The sequence below is a fragment of the Ailuropoda melanoleuca genome, chromosome 6, assembly GCF_002007445.2.
Source record: "Ailuropoda melanoleuca isolate Jingjing chromosome 6, ASM200744v2, whole genome shotgun sequence".
NCBI classification, from domain to species: domain Eukaryota; kingdom Metazoa; phylum Chordata; class Mammalia; order Carnivora; family Ursidae; genus Ailuropoda; species Ailuropoda melanoleuca.
The window spans coordinates 76637963-76662965 of record NC_048223.1 but is presented as its reverse complement, the minus strand read 5'-3'; the positions used below and the strand labels follow the sequence as shown (position 1 = coordinate 76662965).

The following is a 25003-nucleotide window of genomic DNA, read 5'->3' as shown; positions in this document are numbered from 1 at the left end:
CTTCACTACGTCTGTATCTTTGGGGTAAACACCCAGTAGTGCAATGGCTGGGTCATAGGGTAGCTCAATTTTTAACTTTTTAAGGGACCTCCACACTGTTTTCCAGAGTGGCTGTACCAACTTGCATTCCCACCAACAACGTAGAAGGGATCCCCTTTCTCCACATCCTCTCCAGCAATTGTTGTTTCTTGCCTTGTCTATCTTTGCCATTCTAACTGGCGTANGGGCCTTTTCTGGTTCCATACAAATTTAAGGACTATTTGTTCCAGTTCTTTGAAAAATGTCCTCGGTATTTTGATCGGGATAGCATTGAAAGTGTAGATTGCTCTGGGTAGTATGGACATTTTAACTATGTTAATTCTTCCAATCCATGAGCATGGAATATTTTTCCATCTTTTTATGTCTTCCTCAATATCTTTCAAAAGTGATCTATAGTTTCTAGGATATAGGTCCTTTACGTCTCTGGTTAAGTTAATTCCAAGGTAACGTATGGTTTTTGGTGTTATTGTAAATGGGATGGATTCCCTAATTTCTCTTTCTTCAGTCTCGTTATTCGTGTATAGAAATGCAACTGATTTCTGGGCATTGATTTTGTATCCTGCCACCTTACTGAATTGTTCTATAACTTCTAATAGTTTGGGAGTGGATTCCTTTGGGTTTTCCATATAGAGTATCATGTCATCTGCAAAGAGAGACAGTTTGACTTCTTCTTTGCCGATTTGGATACCTTTGATCCCTTTTTGTCTTCTGATTGCTGTTGCAAGGACTTCTAGTACTATGTTGAATAATAATGGCGAGAGTGGGCATCCTTGTCATGTTCCTGATCTTAAGGGAGAGGCTTTCAGCTTTTCCCCATTGAGAATGATATTTGCTGTAGGCTTTTCATAGATGGCTTTTATGAGATTGAGAAATGTACCCTCTATTCCTACACTCTGAAGGGTTTTAATCAGGAAAGGATGCTGTATTTTGTCAAATGCTTTTTCTGCATCAATTGAGAGGATCATATGGTTCTTGAGTCTTTTCTTGTTGATATGATGTATCACGCTGAACGATTTGTGAATGTTGAACCACCCCTGTATCCCAGGGATGAATCCCACTTGGTCATAATGGATAATCCTTTTAATGTACTGTTGGATTCTATTAGCAAGGATCTTGTTGAGGATTTTGGCATCCATATTCATTAGAGAAATCGGTCTGTAATTCTCCTTTTTGAGGGGGTCTTTGCCTGGTTTGGGGATCAAGGTAATATTGGCCTCATAGAATGAGTTTGGTAGCTTTCCTTCTGTTTCTATTTTTTGAAATAGCTTTAGGAGAATAGGTATTATTTCTTCTTTGAATGTTTGGTAGAATTCCCCAGGAAAACCGTCCGGGCCTGGAGTTTTGTTTTTTGGAAGGTTGTTTATCACTGACTCAATCTCTTCATAATTAATTGGCCTGTTTAAAAAATCAATTTCTTCCTGTTTCAGTCTTGGTAGTTTATAGGTTTCCAGGAAGTCCTCCATCTCTTCCAGATTGCTTAATTTATTGGCATAAAGCTGTTGATAAAAGTTTCTAATAATCCTTCCAATTTCATTGGTGTTGGTTGTGACCTCTCCTTTTTCATTCATAATTTTATTAATTTGGGTCTTTTCTCTATTGTTTTGGATAAGTCTTGCCAGCGGTCTGTCAATTTTATTGATTCTCTCAAAGAACCAGGTTCTAGTTCTGTTGGTCTGCTCTACTGTACTCCTGGTTTCTAATTCATTGATTTTTGCTCTAATCTTGGTCAACTGCTTCCTTGTGTGTGGATTAGACCTGTCCCTCTGTTGCTGTTCCAGTTTCTTGAGGTGAGAATATAGAAACTGCATTTTAGATTTTTCTATTCTTTTGAGTGAGGCTTGGATGGCTATGTATTTCCCCCTTAGGACTGCCTTTGTAGTATCCCATAGGTTTCGGACCATTGTGTTTTCATTCTCATTGGTCTCCATAAATTGTTTAAATTGATTTTTGATTTCCTGGTTTATCGAGTCATTCTTGAGCAGGATGGTTCTTAGTCTCCAAGTGTTTGAGTTTCTTCCAAATTTTTCCTTGTGGTTGAGTTCCAATTTCAGAGCGTTGTGGTCTGAGAATATGCAGGGGATAATTTCAGTCTTTTGGTATCGGTTGAGACCTGTTTTGTGTCCCAGAACATGGTCTATTCTTGAGAATGTTCCATGGGCATTAGAATAGAATGAGTATTCTTTGGTTCTGGGGTGTAGTGTTCTATATATATCTATGAGGTCCAACTCGTCGAGTATGACATTCAAAGCCCTTGTTTCTTTGTCGATTTTTTGCATGGGTGTTCTGTCTATTTCTGATAGTGGAGTGTTGAGGTCCCCTACTATTATTTTTGTCTATATGTCTCTCCTCTTTATTTTGGTTAAGAGTTGGCTTGTGTATCTTGCTGCTCCCCTGTTGGGGGCATATATATTAATAATTGTCATATCCACTTGTTGAATACTTCCTTTAAGAATAATATAGTGCCCTTCTGTGTCTCTCTCTATAGCCTCTAGTTTAAAATCCAGTCTATCTGATATGAGAATTGCTACTCCAGCTTTCTTTTGAGGTCCATTTGCGTGGAAGATGGTACTCCATCCCCTTACTCTAAGTCTGAATGCATCTTTGGGTTCAAAATGAGTCTCTTGTAGACAGCAAATGGATGGGTCATGTCTTTTTATCCAATCTGCAACCCTGTGGCGTTTTATGGGAGCATTTAAGCCATTCACATTGAGACTGAATACTGAGAGATATGATTTTAATGATGCCATGTTGCCAGTAAAGTCTTTGTTTGTATCGGTTGTGACTTTCTGCTCTGTATCACTCTTGGGGCCTTTTTACCTTTATAGAACCCTCCTTAATATCTCCTGTAGGGCTGGTTTTGTGGTTACGAAATTGGTCAGTGACTGGTGATTCTGTAAGGTCTTTATTTCTCCATCAATTCTGAATGATAGCCTTGCTGGATAAAGGATCCTTGGTTGCATGTTTTTCTCTGAAAGAGCTTTAAAAACGCCCCCCCCCAACCATTTCTCTCATTCCAGGTCTGTGTAGACAGGTCTGATGTAATTCTGATACCTTTGCCTTGGTACGTGAGAAATTTCTTTGCCCTGGCTGCCTTCAATACTGTATCCTTTGATCTAATATTTGCGAATTGCACTATGATGTTATGTGGTGTAGGTTTGTCGTGGTTGAGCTTGGGAGGGGTCCTCTCTGCCTCTTGGACACAAATGCTTGTTTCCCTTGCTAGATTAGGGAAGTTTTCAGCTACAATTTGTTCAAATATCTCTTCTAGACCTCTGTTTTTCTCCACCCCCTCGGGGATGCCGATGATTCTGACATTGGAACATTTCATTGAGTCAGTAATCTAACCTACATTCGTGAGTGTGGATTTTTTTAAGACCAAATTCTATTTTAGTTTTCTCTTCTACTAACCCATCCTCCAATTCACTGATACATTCTTCTGCCTCATTCACCCTGGCCGTCAGTGCCTCTAGTTTTGACTGCATCTGGCTCATAGAATTTTTAATTTCTGCCAGATTCGCTCTCATTTCTGCCCTTAGAATATAGAGATTCTATATTTTCATTAACATTTTCATTAATATTTTTTTCAAGTCTATACATCATCTTGACCATTGTTACTCTGAATTCCATTTCGATAATTTGGTTATATCCATTGGCAGAGGCACAGACTCATTGTCTTTCCTTTGCTGGGAGGGATTTCTCCTTCTCATCATTCTGATGAGGAGAGGTTGCGGGGTTGTCCAGAGCCCAAATTATTGACCGGAACCCAGGCCGTGCGTCCTTTTTTTATAGGGATCTTAGGGATGTGGGCTTCTTGATTTTTCAGCCTGCCTTCTAGGGGAGGGGCCTGCCACGCCAATACTCAGGGAACCCTGTTTGGGTACAGTCTCCGTGTCCCCTGCGAGGGGGGATGGGGGTGGGCACACTGTGAGCCCATCTTTCCAGGCTTTTGTTCTCTGGCCGCTTTCCCTGGCGGTTTGCTGTGCCTTTTCTGAGAGGCAGAGCAGCAGTGGCCGAATCTCAGCCTCTGTCTCAGAACAGAGGGATTGCGGACTGTTCTCCACTGATGTTCTGGCCACTTTAACTCTGTTTCTGTTGGTGCTGCTCAACCCTGCAGCGTCCCGGGATGTGCGCCCCACACCTAGCGTCCCAGCCCTCACTTTCAGGGATGGCGCGTCTCTGTCCTTTGTGCTTCCAACACCGCCAGCCACCCCGCGCACTCCCGGAGCTCCTGGTCTCAGTCTGGACCCAGTGAGCACACCGGGATTCCGGAGTTCCGTGAGATGCCTGGTGGCGCGCGCTCCTGGCTCATAGTCTCAGACTGCTCTCTCGCGGGTGCTGGTCCGCGAGTCCACCTGTTTCCCCATGCAGGTGGCTACTGCTTTCCGGTGCCCGTACGCAGTGTCTCCCTCCCCCTTCCATTTATCTTCCGATATCTGTGCGCGGTTTCACGGCTCCCTGCTTTGTACCTCAATACTCAGCGCTGGAGATGTATTTGTAGAGATCCAGATGTATCTTCCTGCATCTCAGGCTGATTCCGTGGATGTTCAGGCTGGTCTGGTACCTATTCAACTCGACTCGGGACTGGCTGAAAAAGGGTCCCCTACTCCTCCACCATCTTATCTCCCTCCACATCTCCTGTTGTTGAGAGTAATGGCTTTATGAAGAAGAGATTCTGTAGTGCCCTGCAGCATTATGTCTTCTGTTCTCCATATCCTGGTGCTTCCAGGTGTGTCTCCAGTGTATGCTGCATGCTCTCTGCTGTTGTGTCCTGGCCACTGTATTCTTCAGGCCAGTCATATGCAGAGGCTCTCTGCCTATTGTGGGCAGTGTTTAGTCCCTGGCCTGAATGTGGTGAGTTTTAAGGTGTGCCCTGATCTGCTTGTGAAATGAGACCTGTTGCCACCACCACTGGAACTGAGGCCTCGCAAAACTCCCAGGTTAAGAGATGTGGTGTTGGCAGGGTTTTGTGCTGGTCTTCTGGCACTGGGGCAAGTGTGACTGGGAAGGGTGGTTCTTCCGGATTCTGGGGATGGGGTGGGGCATAAGCAAGTAGCAAATACTGGCACTGAGCTGGTTCCTGCAGGGGGCTCTGTGTTTATGCTGAGGGGCATGGGAGGGAAATGGTGTCTGCTAATTCCTTTGTGCACAGATGGTTCTTTCCAAGAACGCTGCTTCTCTGGAACATGCTCTGAGATGAGCAGTTAACCTTCTGACAGTGTTCCCCAGATATTCTTCGGATTGCTGTTTCAGTGCTGTATGTACACAGGGTATTTGCCCTGCCTCTTCTCACAAGCAGCGCTAATGTCCCCCAAGCTCTCCCAGAGTCAAGCACACTGACCTTTAAAACTGTAGGCTTTAAGTCCTGCTGGTTTCAAGAACTCACGAAAGTAAGCCCACTCACTTTCCAAGCCAGTTTTATGGGGATTCCTTTTCCGCATGTGCTCCCCTGTGTACTAGTTTGTTTCTTGCCCTTCGCTGATACCACAGCTCCCACCCTATCACAGTGGCCATGATCCCTTTCTCTCCCAAACTACCTCTGTGCACTTCCTACCTTGGTGTGGCCTCTTCTCTACCTTTAGTTGTGGAATTTGTTCTTTCAGTCTTCAGATTGATTTCTGGGGTGTTTAGGATGATTTGATACTTATCTAGTTGTATTCATGGGACGAGGAAAGCCTAGGGTCCACCTACTCCACCACCATCTTTTCTTTCCTGATTCTTAGAACTATATGTTCAAAGGGAAATGTCAGGTAAGTAGTATTTATTTTTTATTATCTAATTTTATTATTTTTTCACATATTTGTCATTTTCTTTTTTGTTAGTGTCAAAAAGGGTATTATGTGATTTCCTTTAAAAGGCATAAAAAGAGCCCTATGGGACATGACTTTCTCCTTCTTAATGTTGTTTATAAAATTTCTTGTTATGGAAAATATCAAACAAAAAAATAAAGGTAGTGACATAATGAGCTTCCTTGTGTCCATTACCCAGCTTCAAAAGTTTTTAACACTTTGCCATTCTTGTTTTCTATCCCCTGCTTTTAGCTGTTGTTTTTAACTGGACTATTTTAAAAGCAAATCCTAGATATGATGTCATTTTATCCATAAATAATTAAATATGCATATCTAATCAATCAGGTCTTTTTTTTTTTAATAACAATCACTATTATCCAACCTAACAAAATGGCAGTAATTCCTTAATACAGTTTAATAACCAGTCAGTACTCAGTTTCTCTGGTGATCTTAAAGGTATCTTTTTATAGCTGTACATTTGGTTTTATCTCTTAAATCTATTTTATTCTTCTCTCTTCCCCTCCTTCCTCTCTCCCATTCCATTGATTAAGTTGGAAAAACCTGGTTTTTGGAGTTGCCGGATTTTTTCTTTTGTGTTAATTTATTCCTCTAATTCCTGTGTTTCCTACAAACTGGTTAGAGCTTGAGTCTCAATTAGATTCAAGTTAAATTTTTAAATTAATTCCATAGGTGGCGCTCTGAACTTTCTATTGAATTGCATACCAGACACCTAACATCTCATCACACTTTTTGTAGCTGTGGTGGTGGGAGACTGATAAGTCCACATGAAGTTTTCCATGAGTTTTATCTAATTGTTTTGGCAGACTTTGATGATCCTTGCCTAGAACTATTTCTATAGGGGTTGAAAAATGATGATTGTCTTATCTCATTATTCCTTCTACTTTTAATTATTAGCTGGAATTCTGTTGGTAAGAACTTTCTTTCAGGAACCATTTTGTTACCCTGAACTAGAGTTTATATATGAAGGGCAAGATATATCCTTGATTGCTTTTCTTATATCAATTTTCAGAGTAATGAGTTGATGTCATAATAACTTCTAGTAGTGACCAGTGATTTTTATCTGAAGTATCATTATAAATTCATGGATTTTTATATATTTTTCTATTTCAATCCATTATTATTAATCATTTGATGCCCAGTTATCCTATTTGAGGCCAGTGGGATCCTCTTTAGATCAGCTAATTTGTCCTTTTGAAATTATCCTATTATTCTTTGTTATTAAGGGAATTTAATTTTTGGCAGTTTTTTCCAAGTTTATCTTATAAATTTCTACCCCAAAGCAGGAAGAATCAGGCCTTGCTATAGTGAACCTTGATTCTTTTTAATGGGGAATGACATTCAGGGAGTGGAGTGTGGCTAGGTTCTAGGGATGTCCATTGCTATTAAGTTTGTCATTGATTCTAGGGCTTTTCAATGGACAGAGATAGGAAATATGTGAGTTCATGTTGTTAATTCCAATTCAAATGTAAGATTATAGGGTTTATATACTTTTATCTCTTTTGTGTTGAAACTTCATTCCAATGACATTAAACATAGTAGTTTTTTTGTATTATCCTGTAAAACGCCTAAAATAATTTCAGAATAACAGTACTTACATTATTAATAACATTTAGATTGTTGAATGTAGTTTATTTCTTTGTACTTTTTATCCTTAGAATATATGTTAGACTGGATATGATTGGTTAAAATATTGTTTGAAAAACACCTGAAGTAATACATTTCTTTGTGTGGTTATGCCCTCAATGTTGTATAGTTGGGTTCATTCATTTTAGTATTTTTCTCCAGTTAGAGAGATTGTTCTCTTTTTATTATTATTGTTTTTATTTGTTTCTTTTGGTTAAATATCTAGGAGTGAAATGAGTGGGTTTTATGGTGGGCATATATTTAACTTCTAAGAAACTGAGTAGTTTTTTGTACCATTTTGCATTCATTTCATCAGTATGATTTCTTCTACATACTTCAAACACTTGGTATATTCAGTTTTTAATCTTAGCCAGTATAATGGGTACATAGTGATATCTCATTGTTTAATTTACATTGTTATATATATGTTACAAATGATGACTGATGATATTGAACATCTTTCCCTGTGTTTGTTGGTTAGTCATATCTGTTCTTTGGTGAAGAGTCCAAGAGTTCTTTATATATTTTGGATGTAAATTCTTTATCAGATAAATGTGTTGTGAATATTTTTAACCAGTCTCTTGTCTTTTTATTTTCATATTAGCACTTGTCAAAGAGCAGAAGTTTTAAATTTTGATATAGTTTAATTATCAATATTTTATTTTTTAGAGAGAGGTGAGGGAGCAGAAGGAGAGGGATAGAGAGAGAGAGAGAGAGAGAGAGAGAGAGAGAGAATCTTAAGCAGGCTTCATGCTCAGTGCAGAGCCCAACATGGAGCTTGATCTCACAACCCTGAGATCATGACCTGAGCTGAAATCAAAAGCCAGACACTGAACCGACCGAGCCACTCAGGCACCCTGATATTTTTTTCACTTATGGTAGTGCTTTTGGTGTCAAATCTAAGAAATCTTTGTCTCCCCTGAGGTCTAAAATATTTTTCTTGTGCTTTTTTTTTTTTTTTAATCTGGAAGTTCCATAGTTTGAGATTTCACATTAAGCTATAGGATACATTTTGAGTTGACTTTGTATGTGGTAGACAGTAAAGATTGATGTTTTGTTTTGTTTTTATGAATATTTAATTTGTTGAACAACATTTGTTGAAAAGACTTTTTTTCTGCATTGAATTGCCTTGACATCTGCTGAAAATTACTTGGTCTGTTTCTTGACTCGATTCTGTTCCATTGATTTGTATGTCTACCTGTAAATAATACCAAGCAGTTTGAACTACAGCTTTTTTTTTTTTTTTAAGATTTTATTTGTTTATTTGAGAGAGAAAGCGTGCAAGCCTGAGTCGGGGGGAGGCGCAGAGAGAGGGAGAAGCAGACTCTGCACTGAATGGGGAGCCCAATGTGGGGCCCAATCCCAGGACCCTGGGATCATGACCTGAGCGAAAGGCAGATGCTCAACCACTGAGCCACCCAGGTGCCCCTGAACTATAGCTCTGTAGTAAGTATTGAAATCAGGCAGAATAAGTCCTCCAGCTATGTTCTTTGGTAAAATTGCTTTGGCTATTCTAGATTCTTTGAATTTCCATGTAAATCTCAGAATCAGCTTGTTAGTTCCCCCCCCACACACACACAAAAAAATTCCTGTAGGAATTTTGATTGGGGTTGGGTTGAATCTTGCAAAGAATTTGGGCAGCACTGTTATTTTAACAATATAGACTTCTTCTAATCCATGAACATGTTGTATCTCTCCATTTATCTAGGTCAGAGAAATTGGGGTAGTAGACAAGATATTTTAACATTAACGTTAAACCACCATGAGTCTAACAGTTACTGTTTGACCATGGTGTCAAAAGTTAGAAAATACTCTCCTCTTCCTCCTCCTTTCTCCCCCTCCTTTGGTCCTCCCTTTTCTTATTCTGTGTCTTTTTCACCGAAAGCAAATTTATCACAGGCTTAGTTTTTAATTCCTATCCTATCTTTCTCCTATTCAAAATTTTATATTGTTTTGATTTCTGAATATCTTTTTTTAAAAAGATTTATTTGGGGTGCCTGGGTGGCTCAATTAATTGGGTGTCTGCCTTCGGCTGGGGTCATGATCTTGGGGTCCTGGGATCCAGCCCTGTGTCAGGCTCCCTGTTTAGTGAGGAGTCTGCTTCTCCCTCTCCCTCTGACTCTCCTCCCCACTTGTGCCCCCCCATCTCAAATAAGTAAATAAAATCTTTAAAAAATAATAAAGCTAAAAAAGATTTATTTATTTATTTGAGAGAGAGAGAGTGTGAGTGCATGTTGAAGAGGGGGCAGAGGGAGAGAGAGAGAGTCCTTTTTTTTTTTTTTTTTTAAGATTTTCTTTATTTATTTGAGAGAGAGTGAGAGCACAAGCATCAGGGGAACAGCAGAGGGAGAGGGAAAAGCAAGCTCCACACTAAGCAGGGAGTCTGATGCGGGTCTCAATCCCAGGACCCTGGGATCATGACCTGAGCCAAAGGCAGACACTTAGCTGGCTAAGCCATCTAGGTGCAGAGAGAGAGTGTTAAACAGTCTTTGCACTGAGCACGGAGTCCAGCCCAGAGCTCAATCTCATGACCCTGAGATCACGACCTGAGCTGAAACCAAGATCAGATGCTCAACTAACTGTGCCACTCAGGCACCCCTAAATATCTTTTATAATTAGAAATGTGTTGACAAATGAAGCAGATTAACAGATTGTCCAATATGGAAACATGAAACTATAGTTAGCATAGTGGGCAGTAGCCATTTGGGGTCTGAGTTAATACCCTTTTTATTGGATTGCCCAGAGAATCAAATGAGCTAAAAGCACGTGACAGCTAAAACTGCAAAATGCTATTATTGATGTTTTCTATTTAAAAGAGGTGCCCAGGGGAGACTGGGTGGTGCAGTCGTTAAGCGTCTGCCTTCGGCTCAGGGAGTGATCCCAGTGTTCTGGGATAAACCCCACATCAGGCTCCTCCGCTTGGAGCCTGCTTCTTCCTCTCCCACTCCCCCTGCTTGTGTTCCCTCTCTCGCTGGCTGTCTCTCTCTGTCAAATTAATAAATAAAATCTTTAAATAAATAAATAAATAAAAATCTTTAAATAAATAAATAAGGTGCCCAAGTTATCTTTTTAAAAATTGAGATATAATTCACATGTAATGTATTATAGGTGTACAACTTAATGACTTGATATACATATTATGAAAGGATTACCACAGTGAGATTAGTTAATATCCATTACTGCACATAGTTACAAATTTTATTTTTTCTATGAGGAGATTTTTTTTTTTAAAGATTTTATTCAATAGAGAGAGCATGTGCATGAGAGGGGGAGAGAAAGAGAATCTTCAAGCAGACTCCCCACTGAGTGTGAGCCCTGATGTAGGGCTTGATCCCATGACCCATAAAATCATGACCTGAGCTGAAGCCAAGAGTTGAACATTCAACTGACTGAGCCACCCAGGCACCCCTCTTTGTTTCCTCCTTAAAAATTCTAACGAGAATTTTAAAGAGCTACTCTCTTAACAACTTCCAAATATACAATACATTATTGTTAAGTATAGTCACCATGCTGTACATTACCTCCTCAGGACTTACTTATCTTATAACTGGAAGTTTGTACCTTTGGACCACCTTCACTCATTTCTCCCATACTATTTTTAATTATGTCAGACTTTTATATTCTTTCAAAGTCTAAATTGTGTTTGTGAGGTCCGCTGACGGAAGTCTTACTTTGGTTTCTGTACTCCTCTACCTGTTTATTTTTCCTATATGTAACTACCATTTTAGTTTTTCTATTTCCTTGTTTATTTTTGAAAATATAAGCAAATGTGTATGTATTCCTGTTTCTTCTCAACATAAACACAGGAAATATGGTAAAAATTCTTTCTCTACCATGGTGTTTTAATTTATTGATATACCCTCGATATCACTTCATATCATATATAGAAATCCTCATTTCTCTTTATATCTACATTTTATTCTATTTCTGTGGAGGTGCCATGTTTATTTAACCAGGCCCCTAGGATGAACATCTGGTTTTTTGTTGTCTATTTTATAAAAATAATGCTGCCAGTATCCTTGTACATATATTTTCTGTTTTTGCTAAGTGATCTTTGGGATATTTTTTCTAGAAGTGATGCCAGTGAATCAAAGAGTAAATGCATAGGTAATTTTGCTAATATTATCCCAATTACCCTCCATAGGTGGTGTATCATTTTGCATTTCTATCAGCAATATGTGAGCGTGCCTATTTCCCTATAGCATCACCAAAAAAATGTCAATCTTGTCAAACTGAGTTTTCTGCCAATCTGATAATTCACTTCAATTTATTTTCCTAGATTTATTTATTTTCTTTTAGAGAGAGAGAGTGCACATGAGAGTAGGGGGAGAGGGAGAGTGAGAATCCCCAAGCAGAATCCCCACTGAGTGCAAAGCCCAACGCAGGGCTGGATCCCAGGACCCTGAGATCATGACCTGAGCCAAAATCAAGAGTCAGATACTCAACTGACTCAGCCACCAAGGTGCCCCAGTTCACTTTAATTTAGATTGGCTCATATGTATACCAATTTCTTTATCATTCTTTCTTGTACCTCAGACTTTCCTTATAGAATGATTTTCCTTATCTTTGAGGGGTGCTTGGGTGGTACAGTTGGTTGAATGTCTGACTCTTGGTCCTGAGATCCAGCCCCACGTTGGGCTCTGTGCTCAGTGTGGAGTCTGTTTAAGATCCTCTCTCCCTTTGCCCCTTACCACCACCACCACCACCCACTCTCTCAAATAAATACATCTTTAAAAAGATGTTTTCCTCATCTTTGAAACATATCCTTAAGAAGCCTTTATATATATATTACACATATATGTTGGCTTTGGGTTCTTTTGTACTTCCTGACTCTCAAGTTTTATGTGCTTTAATACATCTTTAAAAAGATGTATTTGTACTTCCTGACTCTCAGGTTTTATGTGCTTTTNTTTAAGATCCTCTCTCCCTTTGCCCCTTACCACCACCACCACCACCCACTCTCTCAAATAAATACATCTTTAAAAAGATGTTTTCCTCATCTTTGAAACATATCCTTAAGAAGCCTTTATATATATATTACACATATATGTTGGCTTTGGGTTCTTTGTACTTCCTGACTCTCAAGTTTTATGTGCTTTAATTCTGCAAAATTGTCCACTTCCACCATTATTTCTTTAAATAGTGCCTCTCCTATGTTCTCTATTGTCTTCTGATGGGACTCCAAGTAGACATATTAGACCTTATTTTTCTTCCTTTTAACTAGCGCTTCATTTTTATCTCTCCTCTGCTGTGTCCTGGAGAGTTTGTCCCACGGTAATTTACTCAGCTCCCTCTTTTAGGTTTATTATCCCCTCTTTCGTTGTGTCTTATTTGCAGTTTAACTGGGCCAGGAAGTTTTTATTTAATTGATTCTATTTATCATTTCTGGAAGTTTTTTTTTTTCCTCCCACTTGCATCTCCCTGGTCTTTTTTTTTTAGGGTGTCTTACATGTTCTTATTTTCTATTTTTTTTATTTCTTTAGACATTTTAATCATAGTTATTTTGTATTCTAAATCTGATAACACCAATATCTGAAGAACTTGGGATGTCTAATGCAGTTTTTAAATAGTTTTGCTGATTTTGCTCATAATGGCTTGTTCCATCATGTGCTTTGTAATTTTGGATTGTGTATACTTCTTCAGATTGTGTGTGGGAATATTGCAAAACTTGAACTAAGGGTGCATTTGGCCAAGTATAAGTGTTGCATCTGCCATTTGTCATATGACGTTACCAACCAACCACTACTTTAAGGACCAACTTGCCACTTTGCATGGACCTGAGTCTTTATTTCCTGTTCCTTTTCTGGTGGTTAAAAATCAGCCTTCAGGTTTCTGATTTGGTGACTGCCTCCAGGCTAAATGCAGCTTCATTCTCTGCTTACCTGTCTGAGTTTCAAGTTCCTTTTTGGTTTTGGCCTTAGATTGCTTAATTCCTGTGAACTGGGCTATAGTATAAATAGATAATACATTTTATCTGGTGTTTCCAGGTATTTTATATCAGATGCTTATTTTTTCTCCCAGAATATGTTTGAGAAGTAATCATCTCTTCATTATTTACTTAACATGATAGAAACCAAGAACAACATACAAAACTCAGGCCCTTAAAATCTCCAAGTAACTCATCAGACTTACTGTTTATAAAGATGGAATGTTATATGGTTGTTATCATTTTCTTTGTATCATTCAGAGTTATACTTTTTGTGTTTATTTCTTTATATAGCTCTTTTTTTTGTTTTTATGAAAGTAATGGTAATTGTACAATAGAAAGGCATAAAGGTAGAAAGACATAGAAAGGCAGAAAGGCATAAAGATTAGGAAACAATTTGTAATACATCCCTCAGGGTATTGATTAACATTTTTTAAATTTTTAAAAAATTTTTAAAAAGATTTTATGTATTAGGGAGGGAGGGAAGGAGGGAAAGAGAGGGGGAGAGCACAGAGTGAGAGGGAGAAGCAGACTTCCCAGTGAGCAGAGAGCCCAATGTGGGACTTGATCCCAGGACCTTGAGATCATGACTTGAGCCGAAGGCAGATTCTTAACTGACTGAGCCACCCAGGTGCCCTCAATTTAACATTTTGACATATTTCTGTCTAGATCTTTCTGGCTTTCCTATATGGCATTTGAAATTATCTGTCTTGGGTGCCTGGGTGCCTAATAAATAAATAAAAATCTAAAAAAAAATTATCTTTCTTAATGAAAAATGCTGTTCCGTTATGTTGACATATTGGCCTATACATTTCCTTGCTTTTAGTTTATTATAGTTTTTAGCTATAAAATTTGGTTCGGCTATAAAAGTTGTTTATATAAGGTGTTTCTTCCCCAACCCCTAGTACTAAACTCAAGAAAATAATTGAAAAATAGTATCAATTCATAGGCATAAAATTATTTTATCCGTTTTCATATTGCTGGATGTCTTAAGAGTAAAGTTACCAGTTTACGACTCCCCCCCCATTAAATTTTGCCATTTTATGGTATAATATGACACAAACTTCTCGAGTCATAGTGTGCAGATTCCAATTCTGGCTCTTTGCTGTGTGACCTTGAGCACAGTAGTTAACCTCTCTCTACCTTAGTTCCTCATCTGGATTGCTTTGAGAATTAAATGAGTGACAAATGTCTGGCACATAGTAAGACCTCAATAAATGTAGGCTATTGTTTAAAAATATTTTTCTTTAGGGTTGTTTTAATTTCATATTTCTTTAATGATTAGGCTATTTTCCTACTTTTTAATTTTTTTTAAAATTTTGTGTGAACTGTCAAATTTTTTTTAACTAGTTTTTTTTTAAAAAATAGGCTCCATACCCAACGTGGGGCTTGAATTCCTGACCCTGAGATCAATAGTTGCATGCTCTCCTGACTGAGCCAGCCAGATGCCCCATCTCCTTTTCTTTTTTTTTTTTTTTTAAAGATTTTATTTATTTATTTGACAGAGATAGAGACAGCCAGCGAGAGAGGGAACACAAGCAGGGGGAGTGGGAGAGGAAGAAGCAGGCTCATAGCGGAGGAGCCTGATGTGGGGCTCGATCCCATAACGCCGGGATCACGCCCTGAGCCGAAGGCAGACGCTTAACCGCTGTGCCACCCAGGCGCCCCTCCCATCTCCTTTTCTTAAGACAGAAGTTTTACTTCACAAGCTATTGACATACCAACACCAAAAGCAAAACTAATTAAGGATTAATTAAATTAGACAATTAAGTTAACCAAAATTAAAACTTCTATACTTCACACCATCAAGAAAGTGAAAAGACAACCCATACAGTGGGAAAGAATATGTGAAAATCATATTTCTGATCAGAGACTTGTATCCAGAATAATACAAAGAACTCTAAAAATAATAAAAAGAATCAAATTTTTAAATGGGCAAAGGATTTGAGTAGACCTTTTCCCAAAGATGATATACAAATGGAGAATAAACACGTGAAAAGATGCTCAGCATTGTCATTAGAGAAAAACAAATCAAGACCATAGTGAAATACTACTTTATACCCAATAGAATGGCCGTAATAAAAACAAATGAACAAGAAGTATTAGTGAGAATGTGGAGAAATTGGAACCTTCATACGTTGCTGGTGGGATTGTTAAATGGTGTAGGTACTTTGGAGAACAGTTCGGCAGTTCCCGAAAGTGTTTAAGCATGGAGTTGCCATGGGACCCAGGAATTCCACTACTGCATATAAGAGTAATGAAAACAAATGTCCACCCAGGAAGTTGTACATGAATCTACATAATGGCATTATTCATAAAAGCCAAAAAAACTAGAAACAACTCAAATGTCCATCACCTGATAAACAAAATACAGTCTTTCCATACAGTGGACTATTATTTAACAATAAAAAAGATGCTACAACATGAATGAACCTTGAAAACATTATGCTGAGTTGAAAGAAGCAGTCACAAAAGACCCTTTGTTACATGATTCCACTTATATGAAATAACTAGAATAAGCAAATCTATAGATACAAAAAGTAGATGAATGGTTGTTTAGGGCTGGGGCAGAAAGGGGGAGAAAATGGATAGTGACTGCTAATGGTTACAATGTTTCTTTTTGGGGTGATGAAAATGTTCTAAAATTAGATTGCAATGGTGATTGCACAACTCTGCACATACTAAAAACTATTGTATTCTTTAAATGGGTGTACTTTATGGTATGTAAATTACATATTATTAATGCTGTTGGAGAGAATGGAAAAGGGAAGGAACTAATTTACAGGTCTGCCTTTCTTCCTGTCCATTCACTTGTTGTCCAGATTATTGGTTAGGAGTAAGGTATTTGTCCTATGATGATTCCTGCTATGCAGAAAATTGCATGCTTCAACTTAATTGATGTTTCATTTGGTATGATGGCTGATAATTGAAGTCTTGGGTTTTCTAGGTCCATGAACCCTGTTAGTGTGATTCTTAGCATGTTTCATTACCTTGTAGATTGTTCCTTTGTTCATAAACTTAGGATGATTCTTGTTTTTGCTACCTCAGAAGGTAGTTAAAAAGTTCAAATAAAAGTGAGATAGCACTTTGAAAACTGTATAGTCCTAAATAAATATTTCTAAAGTTCTCTTTATTTTCTTTCCCTAGGAGTAAAACACAAATCTTTTCTAACAGTTGAAGACTGTTTTGAGTTGGGCAAAGTGGCCTATACAGAAGCCGATTATTACCATACAGAACTGTGGATGGAACAAGCACTAAGGCAGCTGGATGAAGGCGAGATTTCTACCATTGATAAAGTCTCTGTTCTAGATTATTTGAGCTACGCGGTATACCAGCAGGGAGACCTGGATAAGGCACTTTTGCTCACAAAGAAGCTTCTTGAACTAGGTATGTTAATTTGGCCTAATTCAATTTTTTTTTTAATATATATATATATATATATATATATATATATACACACACACACATATATATATGTTATAGTTATATATAACTATATGTATTTTTATTATATATAATGTATTATATATAATGTATGATAATCATGATATATAAAAGTGCCAAGCTATATGACAAGATCAGTATATAATTCTGATAATATAACTCTATATCTTATATATATAATGATAAATATATATAATTCTGATATGTAATTTTTCATATAACTTTGGTACTTTTTTTTCTTTTTCAAGTGTTTATTTAAGTTCCAGTTAGCACGCAGTGCAATGTTAGTTTCAGATGTAAAATTTAGTGATTCATCACCTACACACAACACCTGGTGCTCACCACTAGTGCCCTCCTCAATACCCATCACCTGTCTAATCCATCCTCCACCCACTTCCCCTTCAGCAACCATCAGTTTGTTCTCTGTAGTTAAGAATCTGTTTCTTGGTTTGCCTCTTTTTTCTCCCGTTATGTTCTTTTGTTTTGTTTCTTAAATTCCACATATGAGTGAAATCATATGGTATTTGTCTTTCTTGACTGACTTATTTCTTTTAGCATTATACTCTCTAGCTCCATACGTGTCACTGCAAAGATTTCATTTTTTTAATGACTGAGTAATATGCATTTGGTCCTTTTTGTTATAAGTCAAGAGTCTGTTTGTTAGACAAATTTTATCCTGTATTTATCCATTAAATAAATGGGATTTTTCTCAGCTAATGGTACTACAGCAGTGGCTGTGTTTCTCTGCCGTGTACTCCTCAGGAACTTTAAAATCGGACCTAACCTAGCTAGCTCAGTCAAAAACGTTTATTAACCATGTTGTCATATTAAATATTGACCAGTTTCCTCTGAAGAATGTTTTTGTTTTATTGCATTTCATATTTTAAAATAATGATTTGAAATACACTGAAAATATATTTGTCATATTCAGATGTTAGGTAATGTGATATCCTATGAGGATTTGATGACTAGTATTTTCAGCTTGTTGCTCTAAGTATGATCCAGAGACCATGTGCATCAAAATTACTTGGATACATATTAGAAATGAAAAATTCCTCGATCTCCACCCCAGACCTACTAAATCAGACTCTCTGGAGGTAGAGTTGTATGCTAATAAGTTCAGGTGGCCTTTGGTATATAATGAAGCTTTAAAACTTTTTAAAAATTAATATTTTTCTGAACAAGTTAATATGTGTATGTTAGAAGAGTCAAATAGTTTAAAAGGACTGGTTACCTGAAAATGAACTTCTGACAATTAGGTTATTTCTTGGTTGAGTGAATTATTAAATGGAGATATTAGTTCAAGTACCCCTTTTTCAGTATTTTATAGTGATTTTTTTCTTCCTGACTTGAAGAGTCATTATAGAAAATTTTTTAAAATAGAAAAATATATAGAAGAGTCATCTATAAGCCAATCACTGGAAGATACCCACAAATTTTATTTCCTTGTAGTATATACCCCCTTCCCTGCACATACTCACTTTTCCCTTTCTTTTACAAAATTAAGATCATATTTATATTATAACATATATTGTGAGCAGTTTCTCAAAGACAAATATTTTACAAATCTAAGGCTAGATTTCCTGATCACTTCAGTTAATATTGTAAGTGAAGTTTCTATGTATTGTTCTTTTTTATTTGTGTGTGTGTGTTTGGATTTTTTTTTTTTTCCCCTCCCGGATGGGTGGAGTAGTCCTCTTTTCCCCTACTAAAAGATAGCTAAAAATGATGACTAGCAATTCAGAGGCAGTTAGTGGATTCTGGCTTATTTGAAAATTATGCCTTTAGTTTCTCTTTTTCCATCTCACTTAGAATTTTGGTACTGAAATTCTCTCAGCCCTTGGAAGTAGGCTATGTTCTGCATTTATAATGTATCTCTGGTGAACATTGCTTTTGAACTGTATACACTGTCTTCCCCATGATGATTACATTTTGGTCTCAGAAAAATCTTTTCCATTGCTTAAAATAAGTAGAATGAGTAACATTTTAGAATTCATTTGGCATCAAATTGATCATAATTCATTTGGCTGATTAATAAGTTCTCAGAGTACAATATTTGCTACTTTGACACAAATGGCTGATTCCTTTGCAGAACTCTTTTTATATAGGGTGACTGTATGTGATTTACTTGGGGCAGTACTGGTTTATACCTGTTGTTTTGGTACAATAATTTTTTAAAAATATTTCATTTATTTAGTTATTTGAGAGCATGCGTGAGCGGGTTGGGGGTGGCAGTAGAAAGAATCTCAAGCAGATTCTGTGCTGAGTGTGGAGCTGGAGGTAGGGCTTATCCCACAGCCCCAGATCAAACCTGAACTGAAACCAAGAGTTGGTTGCTTAACTGACTGAGCTGCCCAGGCACCCCTGGTATAATAGTTTTTATTAGTGCCTCCTTTCCCTCTCATAAGTATCCTGGTTTGGAAGTAAATTATATGGTTCTCTATTTCTATATTACAATATTCTGATGCTTGAATGACTGTAAACTTAACCATGGTCATGCTTTCTTCCTTATCCAATAGATCCTGAACACCAGAGAGCTAACGGTAACTTAAAATATTTCGAATATATAATGGCTAAAGAAAAAGATGTCAATAAGTCTGCTTCAGATGATCAATCTGATCAGAAAACCACACTGAAGAAAAAAGGGGCTGCTGTGGATTACCTGCCAGAGAGACAGAAGTACGAAATGCTGTGCCGTGGGGAGGGTATCAAAATGGTAAAGTGGAAAAGCCAATTGTGTGTGTGTGTGTGTGTGAATGTGTGTGTGTGTTTGTACATAGCTCTGGAGAGGATCAGAGTTCTTTTATATTACGCCTAGGTGGTAAAAATTAGAATTAACGGCTTAAAGTATTATAGTATGCCGCATCAACTTATTGTGGGTGTCACATTTAATATGGTCCAACTATTAGTAAAATAGCTTTAGAATAAAACTTTTGAATCATTGTGCCATTTTGTGTATTTTTGATAATATAACTTTGCATAGGCCAAAAGAGGCTTATTTTTGTGAGATGAAGGATCAGATGGTTTAAGGGAAGCAATAAGTTTTTTTCTTACATTTTAATGCGAAAGATATTTCCGCAGTCTTAAGCAGAAATAATATACCATCTTAACCCATCCTGTAAAACAAAGAACTCATCTATACAATTATCTTTTGTGGTTTTGCTCCTAGTTGACTTGACGGGATTGCTTAGTGAAATGTGTTAGTTTATTTAAGAAATACTTAAAATGCAAAAAGAGTTTCAGCAGATTTTGGCTTTAACATTTATTTTTTTAAATACTCAAATGTGCCTATAAATATCCTTTTCTTTATTGTATATTTATGTATTTATAACTCAGAGTATTAGTGCTTCAGGGTGTTAATAGTTAAAGGCCACAAACATAAAAGTTCCAAGTCTGGGGAATGTAGGTTTTTGTTCAGCCTCAGGACTTTTCAGAGCCTTTTTATGATAATGTACATTATGGATATGCTATATATTGCTTCGCAACATTACTTGATCATGCATGGAACCCTTTTTTAAGGAAGAGCATGTGGCACTAGTTTTCAGTTGAATGCAGGCATATGTAGAAGGAATTAGTGAATTTTTGAAGTAAGTACTTTTAAGCGTAAACATTTGAATAGTCTTTTAAGTTTTTCTCTGCTACCAATAAACTCAGGCTGGGTTGTATATTTTGATGATTTTTTGGTATTTGAGGACTTATTGTTGATAGCTTAATGTCTAACTGCAAATGCTTAGATCATATCTGTGTTGACACATTTGAGAGCTAAGTTTATGGACTCCTGGAAGAACATGCTTACTTTTGCTTTGGGTGCTTGAATAAATACAAGGATAATAACACTCTGATAGACACACGAAACATTTGTTTTTAATTTCACATCTAAATATTTTATTACGTGTCTGTTGAAGATAAAGACAAAAAATAACCAAAAAACTATTGTCACGTCTAAAAAAAAATGCACAGTATTTCCATAATATCTAGTGTTCAAATTTCTAGTAGTAAGCAGATATTTTTTTAATTGCCTCTAATAACTCTTAAAGAAGAGATCAAAATGGAACCATAGGTATAAAACAGAAGTCTGCTTAATATACCAGTTTGTTGACGTGACACACATGTCAACCCCACCCAAAGTCAAGGATTATCTTTATTCTCATACTTATTAATCTCATCATTGTATCAAAGGCTTATAATAAATAAATCTTTAGATTTGACTCTAGGTAAATAAAGTACATAGAGAATAAACATTCATCATTATTTATCTTAGTATGTTAGCTAATAATTAAAACAAAAACTAGGCGCGCCTGGGTGGCTCAGTCAGTTAAGCATCTGCCTTTGGCTCAGGTCATGATCCCAGGGTCCTGGGATGGAACCTGCTTCTCCCTCTCCCGCTCCTTCTGCTTGTGCTCTCTTGCTCTGTCAAATAAATAAATAAAATCTTAAAAAAACTAATATTATTTCCACTTCATATATTATATACTTGTTTAATTGAGAAGAAAGAGCGATGGATAACTTATTTAGTTAATATAATATAGATTGAAAGGAACATTTATTTGTTCTGTCGATCACTCTGTTTTTAATACTCATCAATAAAAGCACCTGCTTTCTTTAATAACTTATTTTTTCTTTTTTAGAATTACTCATTTTCATCTTTGCTTTTTAAAACTATATTTATTTATTTATGCCGCAAGCATCTAACTGGGAGGTATTTAGGAAAACCTGGTGAGGTTTTGTTTTATTTTTCCTTCTAAAAACTTTTTTCTGGGAGCTTCCCAGTCACTTTGTGAAGATTGGAGCCATGCAGGTCATTCATTCCATATTTTCATAAATATTTTATTATTTCTTTCATATTTAGACATCCAAACTTTATTTTGATGAGAAATGGGTTAAAAGTGAAACCCTACCTTTTTTCTTATTTAAGACCTAGCATCTCTCCCAGAAAATAATCATTAATAAAACTTTTAAAATCCTGAATGTCCTATTTGATGCAAAATACTTGCAGAGTACGGTGTTTTGTATATTCTTCCATCAATGCTCACAAGCATGATTATTGTTTCTTTTTTGCATAGGGGCAAGATTAAAACTATTATCACTCTAATATGTTTATCATTTTCTTAACTTTATGTTTAGACTCCTCGGAGACAGAAAAAACTCTTTTGCCGTTACCATGATGGAAACCGGAATCCTAAATTCATTCTGGCTCCAGCCAAACAGGAGGATGAGTGGGACAAGCCTCGTATTATTCGCTTCCATGATATTATTTCTGATGCAGAAATTGAAATTGTCAAAGATCTAGCAAAACCAAGGGTAAGTAATTTTTTTCTCTTTTTTCTCTCAATTTACTCTACCTGTGTATCAGTTTTGCCTTTGCAAGATTACAAAAATGATAATTGATATGGCAGTAACCCCACAGATAGTTTTAGGTATTGTCACAACAGAATGGAGTTGTTAATAAGCTCTATTTATACTAGCTTTTCGTCACTTTGTTATTAACACAAATAACATACCCTGCAGCTGGGTTTTAAGCACTTAATTATGAAAATTGTAGATGAGATTTTTATTCACAATGATTTTATTTGCAGATATTTCAGATCTTCCTGAAAAGGTTTTGTATGTATTTTCAAACCCTTTAGTCTCCTAGGCTAATCAAAGACCAACTTTCTCATATCTTCTGTATTTTTATCTGAAAGAATACTTGAAGTATTTTTATTCCCCTTTGGGCACATTATTAGTGGAAAGATATAACTGCACAAGCATCATGCTAATTTGAAATAAGGACATCATAGTTTTCTGAATTTAACTCCTATCACTTATCTTAAGGAAAACAATTTTTAAAAAAAATTTTTATTGAAATTCAATTTATTTAACATAGTATATTATTAGTTTCAGAGGTAGAGTTTAGTGATTCCCATTAAGGAAAACAATTTAAACACAATCTCATAAACTTAGTGTTAAGCGTAGAAATTCTTTTATGAGAACCTGAGATGCTCTTGCCTTTTTTCCCATCAACTTGTTCTTAAAACCTATTTTATCTCATCGATAGTAATATAAACTGCCATCACTGTCGTAAAGAGATTGTTAAATAAACATTAGGCATATCTGTGGTGTTGGCAAATTTTTTCTGTAAAAGTACAAATAATAAATATATTTTAGGCTTTGCTGGCCATACCATCTATCACAACTACTCAAGTCTACATTGTATAGTGAAAGCAGCCATAGAAAATATATAAATGAGTGTGGCTATATTTCAGTAAAACTTTATTTCCAAAAACCGGTGGCAGGCTGAATTTGGCCCATGGGCCATAGTTTGCTGATCCTTGTTATAAAGGTTTAATTATCTGGATATCTGTACTCAAAATAAACTTAAGGTGAGAATTTTTGTTGCTGTTAAGTTTTACTATTCCAAATTGGTTTTTTTTTTTAACCAAAGATTACATTTTAAATGGAAAAGACTGGTCTAATATGTATAGCTGTTGTCCAAGGGAATTCTTGTAAGTCTTTCAAATAGAGTACTACTTATATCACATCATGTTCTGTCAGTTTCTTTTCAATTTCTGTTTTAGTCCATTCTTTGTGGTCAGTAAACCCCATAAACCAAAATATCTTGGTAGAATATTTTTTAAGAATTCATTTCAGTTTAGAGGTCAAGTCTTGTATCTCTGGATTCGGAGGCCTTAGTCTTCAAAAGGGACAACTCAGTTGGATTATTTTAATCAAAAAATTCAATGCCAATAAAAATTTTATACTCTTTTGTTAATCTCAGAATCATTTTTTTTTTTTTAGTTTGAAGTCATTATCTTGGCTGTCCTCTTTCCTACTGTTTTTGTACATTTATGAGTTCTTTTCATCTGCCTTTCTGCTAAGTCCAAGATTATTTCACTGTATATGTGAAATACATGAACAGATATGTTGAAGGAAGAAAAGATGGACCTTGAAACAAATTTTGGACGTTACCTTTGTAAACAGTTCCATCACTAAAAAAAATTAAAATCAAAAGTTTGAAATGGATCATTAACTGCAAATAGCCATTCTTTTAACTATAAATTAGATTTCAGATTTTAGAAATTTCTTTCCTCACAGCCCCATCCTCCAACCACTGAAAGAAATTTAATTTCTAATCTGTTGTTTGTGTACCCTCCGTTCATGCAAAGCAAAAACAAAATTTAAAAAATAACAAAAAAATATAAAAAGCTAAAAAGCCAACTGTCTCTCAAGGCTCAACACAAGGTGACTGAAGTCTATGGAGTTATTTTCTCTTTTCATCCTCCTTTGTAAAAATCCCAGAATTCTGACTGGTTGGATAAATGTGATTCATTTTTTTTGTTTTGTAATGCAACTATTTTGATGGTTGGCTTCACAGCTGAGGCGAGCCACCATTTCAAACCCAATAACAGGAGACTTGGAGACGGTACATTACAGAATTAGCAAAAGGTAAGAGATGTGTATGTTGCATATTTTGCCCTCTAATGAGTGTTTTGTACATCCTACAGGAATATTCATTTAAGGGAAGTAGGTCATTTTCAGTCTGCAGCTCAAGTCACCGCCTATTTATATACGCATGGATCAACTGCTTTGTGTTTCACAGGTCTTTCCCTTTAACTAGAAGTTCTTTTCTTAATCTTTAATTGGTCCGTTTTTTTTAGGCAATTAATATGCTTTGCATTTCTCTTCAGGTCAGGAACCAAATCTCCAGGAAATGGCTTGATACTTGTTTTCTTTTTCCTTTTTCTTGCCAAAAAGGAAAAAAAAAAAGAAAAAGCAGCAGCCTGGATTAATCTGGGAGTAGTCTTTGTTTATATAGTTCTCTTACATTCATAAATGCTGCAGTGAATTCACATCATTCTTCATGGTGATTTGTATTGGCATTTGTTCATTCATCTTGTGAAATACCATTGTCATTTTGGAGTAATCTGTATTCCTCCTGTTGGAGTTATTTTAAAAAACTTGCTGACTAGAAAGTTGGCAATGAAAAGAACAGAGTTATGCTTCTGATCTCAGTCTTCCAACTACTATTACTCATGAACTTATTTGCTGCCAGAGAGACTTTAACAGTTTTATCTCAGTGAGAGTTTTAAAAAATAAATTTAAAGAGACTATTAACTATTCTTTTGTCAAAATACTTAAAGGACATTAAACTTCTAGATCTGAGAAAGCTCCTGTGAAACCCAGT

The 25003-nt window shown here is 36.4% G+C and overlaps 1 protein-coding gene across 3 annotated transcripts in view; it reads left to right on the top strand.

The window, feature by feature from the left end:
• P4HA1 (prolyl 4-hydroxylase subunit alpha 1) overlaps window positions 1-25003 on the top strand; it is a 94443-nt gene that overhangs the window by 33902 nt on the left and 35538 nt on the right. For 2 of the 3 annotated variants that reach the window (XM_002920407.4, XM_034662673.1), the window contains 3 exons: window positions 16543-16782; window positions 19359-19555; window positions 21964-22140. In XM_002920407.4, coding sequence (XP_002920453.1) covers window positions 16543-16782; window positions 19359-19555; window positions 21964-22140 — 614 coding nt within the window. Of the gene's footprint in view, window positions 1-16542; window positions 16783-19358; window positions 19556-21963; window positions 22141-24193; window positions 24265-25003 lie in introns of all 3 variants that reach the window. The other variant, XM_011226452.3, reaches the window with a different exon arrangement.